General features: G+C 40.9%; 1 protein-coding gene across 6 annotated transcripts in view; it reads right to left on the reverse strand.

Annotated features, from left to right (window-relative positions):
* The window catches only part of KIF16B (kinesin family member 16B), a 302,297-nt gene that overhangs the window by 217,820 nt on the left and 72,393 nt on the right, over positions 1 to 12,084 (reverse strand). For all 6 annotated transcript variants that reach the window (XM_055373559.2, XM_019017553.4, XM_019017552.3 and 3 more), the window contains exons 11-12: positions 9,821 to 9,886; positions 6,490 to 6,549 (exon numbers count right to left, since the gene is read on the reverse strand). In XM_055373559.2, coding sequence (XP_055229534.2) covers positions 6,490 to 6,549; positions 9,821 to 9,886 — 126 coding nt within the window. The remainder of the gene's footprint in view (positions 1 to 6,489; positions 6,550 to 9,820; positions 9,887 to 12,084) is intronic.

The following is a 12,084-nucleotide window of genomic DNA, read 5'->3' on the forward strand; positions in this document are numbered from 1 at the left end:
GCCAGCTCAATTTAAACTTCAATCATTTACATTAGGATCCCATCATCACATGGATTCAAATATGCTCCATCCTCCAAATTCAGTTTTCGACAAACATTAATTGTTAAGTGTGTAAGACACCAAATAATTCCACATAATTAAAGTCTAAATAAAACAACTTCAATCCAACTTATACAAATTGCTCACTTTCCAAGGAAAAGCCTCTCCAGCTAGGCATCTGCATGTGAGCGCCTGCTTCTCCTCTCCCACCCGCTGCCACACCACAGTCAAAAGCCCTGTGCAGGCAATGAAAACACCAAAGCCAGCCGGACATTGGAGCCATCAAAGGATATGTTTTCAGCAAAAACAAAAGGGACCTTATTGATTAAAAAATGAGAAGAATAACCAATGCTGGAAGGATTCAAACAGTACTCTCAGGGCTGCGAGGACCACTTTGCAGCTCTGCTCTGGACAGACACTCACAGAGGCAGCTCTCCCTTCTGCCACACCATCTGTCAAAGGGCTGCCAGCTTGGCGCTGCAGTCCAAACTGTCTGTGAGTTATTTTGAAGCACAGAGCTCAAGGAGTTATTTGGAAGCCAGATGACATACCTTGAGCATTTTTCTTTAATTGTTCATAAAACGCTGGAACAGAGAAACCAAAACGTATGCAGGACAGATAAACCCAAAAGGGCATAAAGACTGGGGTGGGGAAGGAGAACACAGGAATGGAGAAAAAACTGGGGATTCCTCCTCTTAAAGGATCACTTCAAAAAAATCATTAGCAATAAAACATAGGGGACTTGTAAAAGCCAAGCCTACAGGTACACAGGGCAGGGGTATTGAGTAGTCACTTTGTAAACCACTTCAAACACCAGGCAGTCAGCACAATATTGTAGCCACGCAAAAGGGAAACCGATATGAAGGGTCTCAAGAATCCACTGATGTCAAGGCCGGATTTATCACAACACTAACTTCCCAGTTCCAAGAGAATCACTGCAGTTTGAGATAAATTTAGCCAAGATGAAAATCACACTGAGGCAGCATTCTAACAAAGAGACCAGAAAAACCCAAGGAGAGCTTCCTATGTGAACGGAGCAGATTCTGAAGTGCTGGCAGTGCAGTCCAGAGCCTGCATGTGGAACACACTTGGGTATCAAATGTATCAGACAAAGCCTAACCACAAAACAGAAACTGTTTCAGTATTTAAATCCAAGGGACTTTAATACAAAGAATTGGTTACTTAGCTGAAGGAACAGCTGGAAAGCCATTAGGAACAGTAAGGCCACCCACAAACTGGCAACAGCAGAGACCAGCATCACCCTAGGCAGGAGGGGCAAAGGCACGAGGGGGTATTTCCCGAGGGCAAGGCTATGTCACCTGGCAGAACTGCTACCACAATGGGCTGGTCCTCGCTGCGGGAGCTGGGGCCTTGGAGAAGAGGTACCTGCTGCTGGGGATGCTAGGCGAGGCTGAAGGGGGACGGCCTGGTTTCTCTCTCCAATCTCCACAGGGATCCAGGAGCCCAGAAAAGGGCGGCCCACAGGGGTCAGCCCACGAGACGGGGCAGAGCAGGAGAAGGAGAAGAACAGATATGAGGACAAGGAAGCCTAAGACTCCTCTGCATTTCCTCAGTGTGTCTAAATCAGCACTGTCACCCCAGCACTTTGGGAGGCCAAGGCAGGAGAATTGCTTGAGCCCAGGAATTCAAGACCAGCCTGGCCAACGTGGTAAAACCCCATCTTTATAAAAAATACAAAACTTAGTCAGGCATGGTGGCACATGCCTGTAATCCCAGCTACCTGGGAGGCTGAGGTGGGAGGATCACTTTAGCCCAGGAAGTTGAGACTGCAGTGAGCCAAGATCGCACCACTGCACTCCAGCCTGGGTGACAGAGTGAAATTCTGTTCCCCCCCCCCCAAAAAAAAAAAAAAAATTCAGCACTCAAACTTGAAGGTACAGACCCGTCCCCTGGGTATCTTATTAAAATACGGATTCTGATCCAGGAGGTCTGGAGCTGGGCTTGAGGGCCTGCGTTTCTAACCAGCTCCCCGGTGATGCTGATGCTGCTGTCCATGCTATGCTCTAAACAGCAAGGATCTAACGGATCCAAATGAAGGACTGAGCTGTACTTCAGCCATATTCCCTCCGAGAATAAAAATGCACAATCATACAAGAGCCTTTCTAGTAGGAATGAGAAAGTAAGAAGAAAAACATAGCGAAGAGCATCACTGGGACAGGACCGCCGCCTGCACAACACTCCCTGTCACTCTGCCCACTAGGTCATCAGATTTGTATGGCTCAGGGCTGTTGTTATAGGCTGGATTATGACACCCTAAAATTCATGTTGAAGCCTTAACCCCTAGTACCTCAGAATGTGACCGTATTTGGAGCCTTTCATTAAGTTAAAATTAATTAATTAAGGGGATTAAAATGAGGTTATTAGGATGGGTCCTAATCCAATCTGACTGGTGTCCTTATAAGAAGAGGGCATGGTGGCTCACGCCTGCAACACTTTGGAGGCTGAGGCGGGTGGATCACCTGAGATCAGGAGTTCGAGAACAGCCTGGACAACATGGTGAAACCCCATCTCTACTAAAAAGACAAAAAGTAGCCAGGCATGGTGGTGGACACCTGTAATCCCAGCTACTCGGGAGGCTGAGGTATGAGAATCGCTTGAACCTGGGAGGTAGAGGTTGCAGTGAGCCGAAATCACACCATTGCACTCCAGCCTGGGCAACAAAAGCACAACTCCATCTCAAAAATAAAATTTAGAAAAACACACAAAAAAGAAGAGGAACCTAGGATACACACAGGGAGACCAAGTTGCAGGCACAAAAGGAAAGGCCATATGAAGACACAGACAAGAGAGGACCATCTGCAAGCCAAGGATGGGGGCCTCAGGAGAAGTTAATCTGCCAGCACCTTGATCTTGGACTTCCAACCTCCAGAATTGTGAGCAAATAAAAGTCTGTTTTTTAAGCCATCCAGTCTGTGGTATTTTGTTTTGGCAGCCCTAGCAGATTAATACAAAGGTTTTTATTTTTGTTTCTTGATGCTAACCTAATCCCATACATTCTCACCGCATGCCTGCTCTGTGAGAAGCAGAGTGCTAGGAGCTGGCTCGCGGAATGATAATGAGACAGTCCTTGGCCAGATCCTGCTCCTGTTTTTCTGTGTGTAAGAGTTGGCAGAAAGAGGAAGAAACCAATACCACCTAACTCAGAGGACAAAGAATCCTGTGGCAGAAGCAAAACCAAATACTGCAGAAGCACAAAGGAAAAGAAAATTCATCCTAACTGGGAAGTAGGGGAGAAGAGGAGTGATCGGGGGAGGGGGACTTCAAGATGGATTTTGCTAGAGGCACGGAAAAGGGACACATCCTGAATGAAGGAGTAACACAGGAAAAGACCACAAGACACCAGGAAACCCAAAGCCCCGGTGCACACACCGACCAGCAGCAGGGCCTCTGGCAGGGCAGGGACTCCAGGGGTGGTGGGCACAGAAAGAACTGTGCTAGGACACATGATACCGACAAGGAGATTAGTGCCTGTAGGGGCCAGGCAAAGAAGTCTGGACTTTAGAAAATGAAAAGTAATAAAAATGAGGAAGGCAGACTAAGGGGCAAAAGAGTGGAGACACAGAGTACAGTACAGAGGATAATAAAACTCTCTCTCATTACCTAACTGTCTAAGACCTGCCTCATTAAGATAAACACATGTTCTACTGTCAACTACTTTCAAAATAACTCAGAACTTAATGATGTCTTCCTCTGTTAACTTGGATATAAGGAAGAGGTTGCCATCCGCTGTGATTTCCAAGCTGGGAAGTAGGGTACGTGGCAGTTATGGATGAGTGCCATGACCCAGTGAGTCAGAAAGAGAACTGAAGACTAACATCCAAGTTCTGAGTTCTGCAGATCAAAGCCCAAGGCTCCAGCCACGATGACCATGTTGCCACCAGCTCTGCTGCAGTCAGTGCCTGCTGTCAGAGCTCACACCCACCCCGCAGTCTTTCACTTCCCCTCCACCTTCATTCAACAGGACCGTGGATTCCACTCACCCAGGGTAAGGGAAGCCACGGACTAGGTAGAGAAAGAAGGGAACAAAGTCACTCCCTGCTTTTGAGTATCCAAGAGCTTAGGATCTGGTGATTTCCAGGGAAATTTAAGGAACTTTCAAGAGCAATTCTGACTTCAATGGACCTTCTCCCCACCCACTGACTTCAGCCTCCTGCCCACCATGACAGGGGGTTTGTACAGCCACTCCTCAGGATATATGCCAATAAACCAACCTCATGGCTCATAACTCAAACAGGGAATATGAGCACACAGCTCAGGAAACTGCCACTGAATTGGGGTGGGTTTTATGCGCATTACTGGAACAATGACTGACTGATATAAAACGCTAACAGCAGAAATACGGGAAAGGATACAGATACAAACCGATCAACTAACAATCAATTTCTAAAGAATGTCTTCATAAAAACATTTGAGTAGCTCTCCTCTTCACCTTAGTCTTCAGGCACTGTCTTCCAATAAGAGGTTAAGGCAGCCCTTAAAATATCAAACACGAGCAGAAAATGACTACAGGTTTAAAGCACAAATACCAGCAGAAAAGTCTAAAACAGGCTTACAAGATCGAGAAAGGGAAAAACATTGAAATAGCATTCTCCTTTCTCATAACGTTTAACACCTAGCATGCATCACATTTTTCCCTTCTCCTATGAAAAGTCATAAAAAAGAAAATAATTACACTTATTTTTTAAAAAAGCATTGGAATTGGAGGAGAATTTAACTTCAGGACCCAAAATCACCTTCTGAGAAAAAGCATAAGAAAAAGTTCAGGCTGTCATAGTTCTCGGTGTGGATACCCTTTACAGAAACATTATAAAAGCCCTACTACATTGACATGGAGGGACGCTGCTGCAGCAGCAGATGGGAGCTTCCATCTTTTCATCTCTTGCAGCATTGCCTCCTGTGCTAATGGGCACTATGTATACTAAGGACTTTTCAAATAGCTAACGGTTTGATTTCTTTTTTTTTCCTTAAGTAAAGTAGATTTTAGTCCTCCCTCTTTGACAAATTTCCAGAGCAACATTACATGGTGCATGAAAAGTCAAATGACTTGGGCTTCAGGGGCTGAGGCACCAACACCTCTTACAGGGAATGCAACTTAAACAACAACAAAGTCACATATTTGGTGAACTTATTCCACATCTGACTATTCTGAAATATGAATGAAGTCTTTGCTCAGTTTCCTGCACAAAAATCTCTCAACAAAGAAAATACTGCAGAAGTACCTCAAAATAATATGACATTATCACTGTAATCAGGAGAAGAGAAAAGTCTGAATGCAGAAACGCTCACTTGTTGCAGTACATAAGAAGCTGGAAAGGCCATCTCTAGGACCATCACAACCTACCACCATCTAAACTTAAGCACAACCTCTGATCTCATGAGATACAATCTTTCTAACACCTGGGCAAGCCAAGTTGCCTAAATGGTACAAGGAGAACATTACATAATATAATGCTGAGCCTGCATTCTGAAACAGTTGTCAGATGCAGAACTCACCTGCAAATCCAAGGCTGCAGAAGTTTACCCTGTGAAACAGTAATTAGGTGTGCCATTCTCACATGAAGGTGATCCACCTTAGGATTCTGCCAAGACATTCTGCCAAGACTCATCTACCTGGTCTCATCAATATCAGATGGAGATTTTTGTTCTTTGGGAAAGTTTTACCTCAACAGACGTCAAAAACAAACCTCACATTCAATAGCCTCTGAATTCTTTTCTCTTGTGCACAAAGTCAGCCAGATACCATCAAAGCACAAAACTCAAATTTGTGTCTCAAACCTGGTATGGCTGACTCTCAATAGATGACAGAGGTTGTCTGCCAACTCAGCAAAAAATGAGAACAAAAAGAAACTTGTATTTTGAAGCATTATGATAAATGGAGCCTACTGCTGACATCTTTTCACAGCGAGTCTTGCCAGAAACACAGGCCATACCAGTCTAGTCCTTGAGACATGCAGAAAAGTATTTTGATAGGAAATTACTAGCTTTGAAATTTCTGAAATCTAGCCATGCTTTGCAAGCATATTCTATAATATTGCCACGGGAAATATTTTTTTCATTTAATATGTTGCTTTGATATTGGCTTTAACAAAAGCAGAAAAACAAAGTGAATATCCTTGAATACTAAATAGAGTTCTAATATGTGCTGAGTCAAAAATGGAAAAACCCCTAAAAGTAAAGGCAAACATCTTAAATATCAATATAACCTGTACATATTAAAACACACAGCTATAATATCTAATAGCCTTCTTTCTCACTTCTTCAAAATCAAACCAGAACTCCCATCCCATGAAAGTCACTAATTGGCTCCAGTGATCTTACCTTAACAAAGTATACAACTGCCATGTTTGGAGATTAAAAAAAAAAAAAAAAAAATAGTTTTACCAGTTTAATCCACCATAGTAAGACTAAATACATTTTTCTAGTCCTTACTTTCAAAATATTTTGGGTTTCATTCCACTTATTTGTCCATTCCTTGGTCAATTCTTGAACCTGAAAAGAAAAATATACATACGTGACTGCTTCATAAAGAAAGTTTATAATTTTCTTCTAGTTTCCGAACTCTAATATCTCATGGAAAGATGTACTATAATTTTTTAAATGAGATCGCGACTTTTACCCCTGAAAGAACCATCACCAAAGATAAATCAAACAAGCTGATTTATTCCTACAACCTACATTATGGCAAAGGAAAGAACAGACAGAAATTTGTCAATTTGCCTAGAATTTCACAACTGCCTTTTTCATGGTGTACTTAAAGCAGCTCCCTTGGATTATTAACCAAAATTACAAGTTTGAAGATGACAACGTCCCATTAAATGGATTAATTTTTCATTATTATACATCAGGTCCTAAAAAATAGTGATTTATTTTTATTTCTAATTAGATGTGATTAAATCACCTTGGATGCTGTAGTTTTACTTTAGGAGATAATTTGCTTTTGTAGCTAATTAACAGGGCTTATAAATCTCATTCTATCTTTTTTTGTTGTTGTTGAAAAAAGAAAAAAAGGTGGTTCTTTAAACGACTCTTAGTAAAAGCAAAAATCTTTTGACAAAAATCACTTCTTTCCAGTCGGCTCTAACTTAGGGGAGTAAACACGCTCAACTGCTGAACACAGCACAGTTGGAAATTGCTTCTCAAAGTTAATGGTAATGTTTTGTTAGTTCCCTAAAACTTTTTAAATGATCCTAGAGATTAATTCATCAGGAAACAAAAAGTGATACTTGAGAGGTCGAAAAAATATGAATGAAAAATGTGTTCTGTGGAAAGGAAGAGACCAAGGTCTATAAGAGAGTAGCTTCAGAAAGGGGAGAACTCATCCTTTCCAAGCCTTTTCCTTTCAGCACCTTTATCATTCCTGCCACCTCCTCACTCCCAGCAGCAGACACCCTCCCATTAAAGTTACCTTGTCTCCCCAGTAAGTTTCCCTATTTAATCAGGCCAAAATAAATGCACAGAATACATCTGCTTGTACTCTCACTGCTAAGATAAACTGATTTTCTATATGCCATTAAGCATAGTAACTGGAAAGGGTATTCAAGGCAGCAAACTTAATGAAAGAAAGCATCAGTTATTGACAAGTATCTGCAGTGATGGTTTATCCAGGAGGAAAACCAAAATATATCTCATTCACCTATAGTCAATCATTCAGGGGTCCTCAATTTACCTCAAATAAGACTGTGGGAATTCTAGGTTAACTTAAAGAAAATAATAATGTTGCTTCTTTTACTAGTTATTAGTGCCAAAATCTATCACCTTCTTAATGAAAAACAAATGAAATAGGAGGAAGAGCCTCCCTAACTCTGTGCTTTGCTTGTTTTCTTGTTGTTGTCGTCTTTGGTTTTGTTTTTTGGAGATGGGGTCTCACACTGTCACCTGGGTTGGAGTGCGGTGGCGTAATCACGGCTCACCATAGCCTCTACCTCCCAGAGTTTGAGTGATCCCTCCACCTTAGACTCCTGAGTAGCTGGGACTACAGGTGCACACCACCACGCCCAGCTAATTTTTGTACTTTTTGTAAAGAGGAGGTCTCATCATGTCGCCCAGGCTGGTCTTGAGCTCCTGGGCTCAGGCGATCCTCCTGCCTCAACCTCCCAAGATGCTGAGATTACAGGCGTGAGCCACTGCACCTGGCCTGCTCGTTTTCACTGGTGTGGTAAGACTGTCCTGATTTATCTTAAACCAGTTCTACACTCTAGTCCTTCATTTCATCATTTGAGTGATACCAACCCTACAGACTCCTGATAGCAATAAAAGTCATCTGACTCTCCTGGCTTTTGGTTTTGAAAAAGCTTTCAGAGAAGGAATATTCTTATGCCTTCTCTCCCTACAGATGGGGAAAAGACTGGTGTATTGAATTACTAATTTATACTCATCAGTTAACAGACTGTCATTGGCAATTTATGTGAGAACACAAAGCATCCAACAATAAATGATTCTGCATTTCACCAACAGATACATTTCTCATCGAAGAAATGTGAGCAAATCGATCGTGTTTGAATTCAAGCAATTCTAGCTTAGAAAAAGTAAGCATGCCTTGGATTTATTTTACTGTTGCATTTAAACGAAATAATATCCATTTAAAACATTAATTTAAAAATGCAAACATGTGCTACTACTTCTAACAGTGGGATCAGGTGATGAGATTTATATCCAAGCAAATTGCAAACAATTAAAATGGGTCAGCAAAAAACTAGATGATAATTTAGAAAATGTTAAGAACAAGATAGGCGGTCATTTCTGTCACAGCATGTATAATACATCCAAATTAATACGTTTATTAGTTTCCAATAACTTATTTGGTATTCATGAAAACTATTGTTAAGAAACAATTTAAGACTATATCCAGATATAGTTTAAATTATAGCACTCAAAATTAGAATTTGAAGCACTAATAAATAAAATTTCATTTAAAAAATAGGGATTAAGAAATTAATGTTTTACTAAGGCTATTATCAGGATATTCATCAGCACAATTATCCTAGATGTGTCAACAACTTCCTAACTACACCCCAATTCTTATCTTCCATAATGTGTATTCTTGAAAAAGCTTTTACAAACAGAGTCCAATTTTCTTTTTCAATCTGTCTTAGCCATTCAGCACCATGAACAAAATTGACTCCAAAAGTTGTTCTAATGTCTGTTTCTCTTTTCACAGAAGTTTAAAAAAAAAGAAGTGTAGAACCAGGTCAGCCATAAAACTGGTTTTTCAAAGGCATGGGCACACACATTGGCTTTAGCCCATCAGAGCTCCAGATCTCTTCTCTCTTTGGTTACTCACTGCCAGTCTCTCCCATCTCAAATCTCATCTAGCTTCACAGAAACTAAGCACCTAACTAGAGTAATCAGAGATTCCTCAAGTGCCACTCTTCCCACTGGGAACAACAAAAAGCTAAAGGGTGGTCATTGTTGAGGCCATGGGGACCACTACTGTTTCATGAATGTTGAACACAGACTCCCTCAAACAGGGACTCCAGTCAGCTCTGATGACCTGAGCAGCCTCACTGCTTTGCAGGATCTGCATATCCATTTAACTAACCATCATGTGCCAGACAAATCCCATTTATTAAACCACAGAGAATGTGCTGCAATACATAAAATGTCAGCTATCGTGCTTCTTCAAAAATGATCACCAACGAGGGAGGAGGCTAAGTGCAATAAAGAAAAAGAAGGCATCTCAAACGGCAAGTCCTAAAAAAGCATGCACTTAAAATAATAGTAAAAGTTATGATTTAAAAATATAAGTCAAAGTATCACTTACTCTTGCTTCATTCTGCTGAAGTTTTTCCTCCATACTTAAAGCTGTGGGGGAGTCTAAGAGGGCAATCTACAATATAAACCATAAAAGAAATCAGCAATTAATAAACAGCAATAATCTAGGTTTTTCCCTGAATATAGTAAATTATCCAAAATTTCACAGAAACTATTAAAGGTAAAAAGCAATGTCCTACACCCTGCCAAAAAGTGTTGAATATCACCAAGTCTTTACTCCACGGGATACACCTCTCATAATATTCAAAACCATGGCATCCCAGTAAACCTACATTTGCAATACAAATCAGCAAAGCAAAAGATGTAACATACTGACATTTTACCAAAATCAAACACAGTCTAAATCCCTAGATCTTAAGGATTCGCCTCTTTTAATATGTACAGAGTACAACATTCAAAAGGGACCATGCCTAAGTGTTGCTCAACCGCAGGCTTCTGAGATTTGTTCTTACTGATATACGAAAATGAAACGCATTTATTTTCACTGCTGATGGTATACCCCATATGGCATGGCTACACGACAATCTCTGATTACATTTCCTTATCCCTGTTGAAGAAATGTAAAGATTGATGTGAGAATGATAAATACCAAAATCAGTTTAAAACTGAGCAGGACAAGCAGACAGAGACAGGAGAGGGAAACGGAATCAGGCTGGGGCTTAAACTGCACTCGTAACATGTGAGTCCCTGACCTGAGTGGCAGGGACACTGTGCTTCCTATTCTGCCTCCTTTTCTCATGGCCTAAGATATCCCTTGGAAGAAAAAAGAAAGAGAATATCCCTCCTATCCTACCTGCAGGCAATCACTTTTTCCCAATTTGGTTGTGTAAACTTACAGTTACTCTGGTCATATGCAAGCGTGTTTTCTGTCGTGTTTTTAAATATAAGTGGCATAAAAACACTATTCTGGATATTGCCTTTTTAACACACCAATATATCTTAGAGAAAATTCAGTAAAAATAAAAAACTGCTTCACTCTTTTTAACAATTCCAATTTCATTATACAATATTCCATTGTATAGATTTCTATGATTCATGTTAGTGCTCCCCTATTAACATAAATGTGGTATTCTTAATCTTTCAGGAGGACTATCCTTATGCCCACTGCCTACAGTATGCATGGCTCTATCAACAGAATAAATTCCTAGAAGAAGAATTTGTGAGTCATCTATATGTATGGTTTTTATTTTTCATAATTGCCAAGTTGTCCTCCCCAGAGACTGTAGCATTTTTCTAATGACTATTTACTTTTCAATTTCTCATCAAACAAAAACACCCACAAGGTGGTCTTCTTCGGCACTGTTAAACATTCAAACTATGAAGACTACCATGGGCCACACCTGGCATCTGTATACTGAACGAAAGCAGAGCTGGCCAGAAAGGAGCATAAGTGTTCGTCTTGGTAGGCAAGGTCCTCATGACAGTCTATGCAGTAGTCCTCAGAGATGTCCCCGAGCTATTGTCTTTGGCCTTCCTGAGTAACCATTCATACGTGAGGGGTCGAGATTCACATAGGCATCTGTGGGACCCACCTGGTTAGAAGCCCACACCCACAGAACGCAGCATCTCTTTCAAAAATGCCACAGGCACATCCTCCAGGGGCCCCACAAGGGACACACCCTGTTACAAGAATCACTGTCCTCCAGGAAACCCAGAGCTATGGCTTCTCAGCTGATATTAATAGTACATATGTAGTTCATCCTAATCCAGATGTAATTCACCAGTTAGGGGTCATTTTCGTCATTAGGGATGTTGCCTAGTTAGACAGGTGTCATCCCACTTTTATCTGGTTTGCATAGAATGAAGCCAGAAAGTTAACCCAAGGGCAAATCCATCCTCAGTAAAGAAAAGGGAGCTTTGTTAGCATGTTACTACAATGCATCATTGCATCTAACATGTTGTCTTGCACAGAGATGGTACTTAATAAATATTTTTCACTGAAGACATGAAAGTGGCAGATGTTAGTATTACTGCATTGTTTATATATGGTTGACAATTTTCAAAACAAGTAGAAAGCCCTTTATAATGTGGGTAATTTTACAGAATCCATTGTTGAGACTTTTATTGATAATCAAAGCTGAAACATTTCTGCCACATCATCAAGTCAGGAGATAATCACTGACTGAATAGAAGCACAAAGACTCATGACCAGCACCCCTTCTGGAACATTATTTTTAAGCACGTGTAAAGAACGACCTTCCTAAATCCTTTTAAAAGAAATCATTGGTAAAAGTACCATTTTCAATTAAATTA

The sequence above is a fragment of the Gorilla gorilla genome, chromosome 21 (assembly GCF_029281585.2).
Source record: "Gorilla gorilla gorilla isolate KB3781 chromosome 21, NHGRI_mGorGor1-v2.1_pri, whole genome shotgun sequence".
NCBI lineage: Eukaryota > Metazoa > Chordata > Mammalia > Primates > Hominidae > Gorilla > Gorilla gorilla.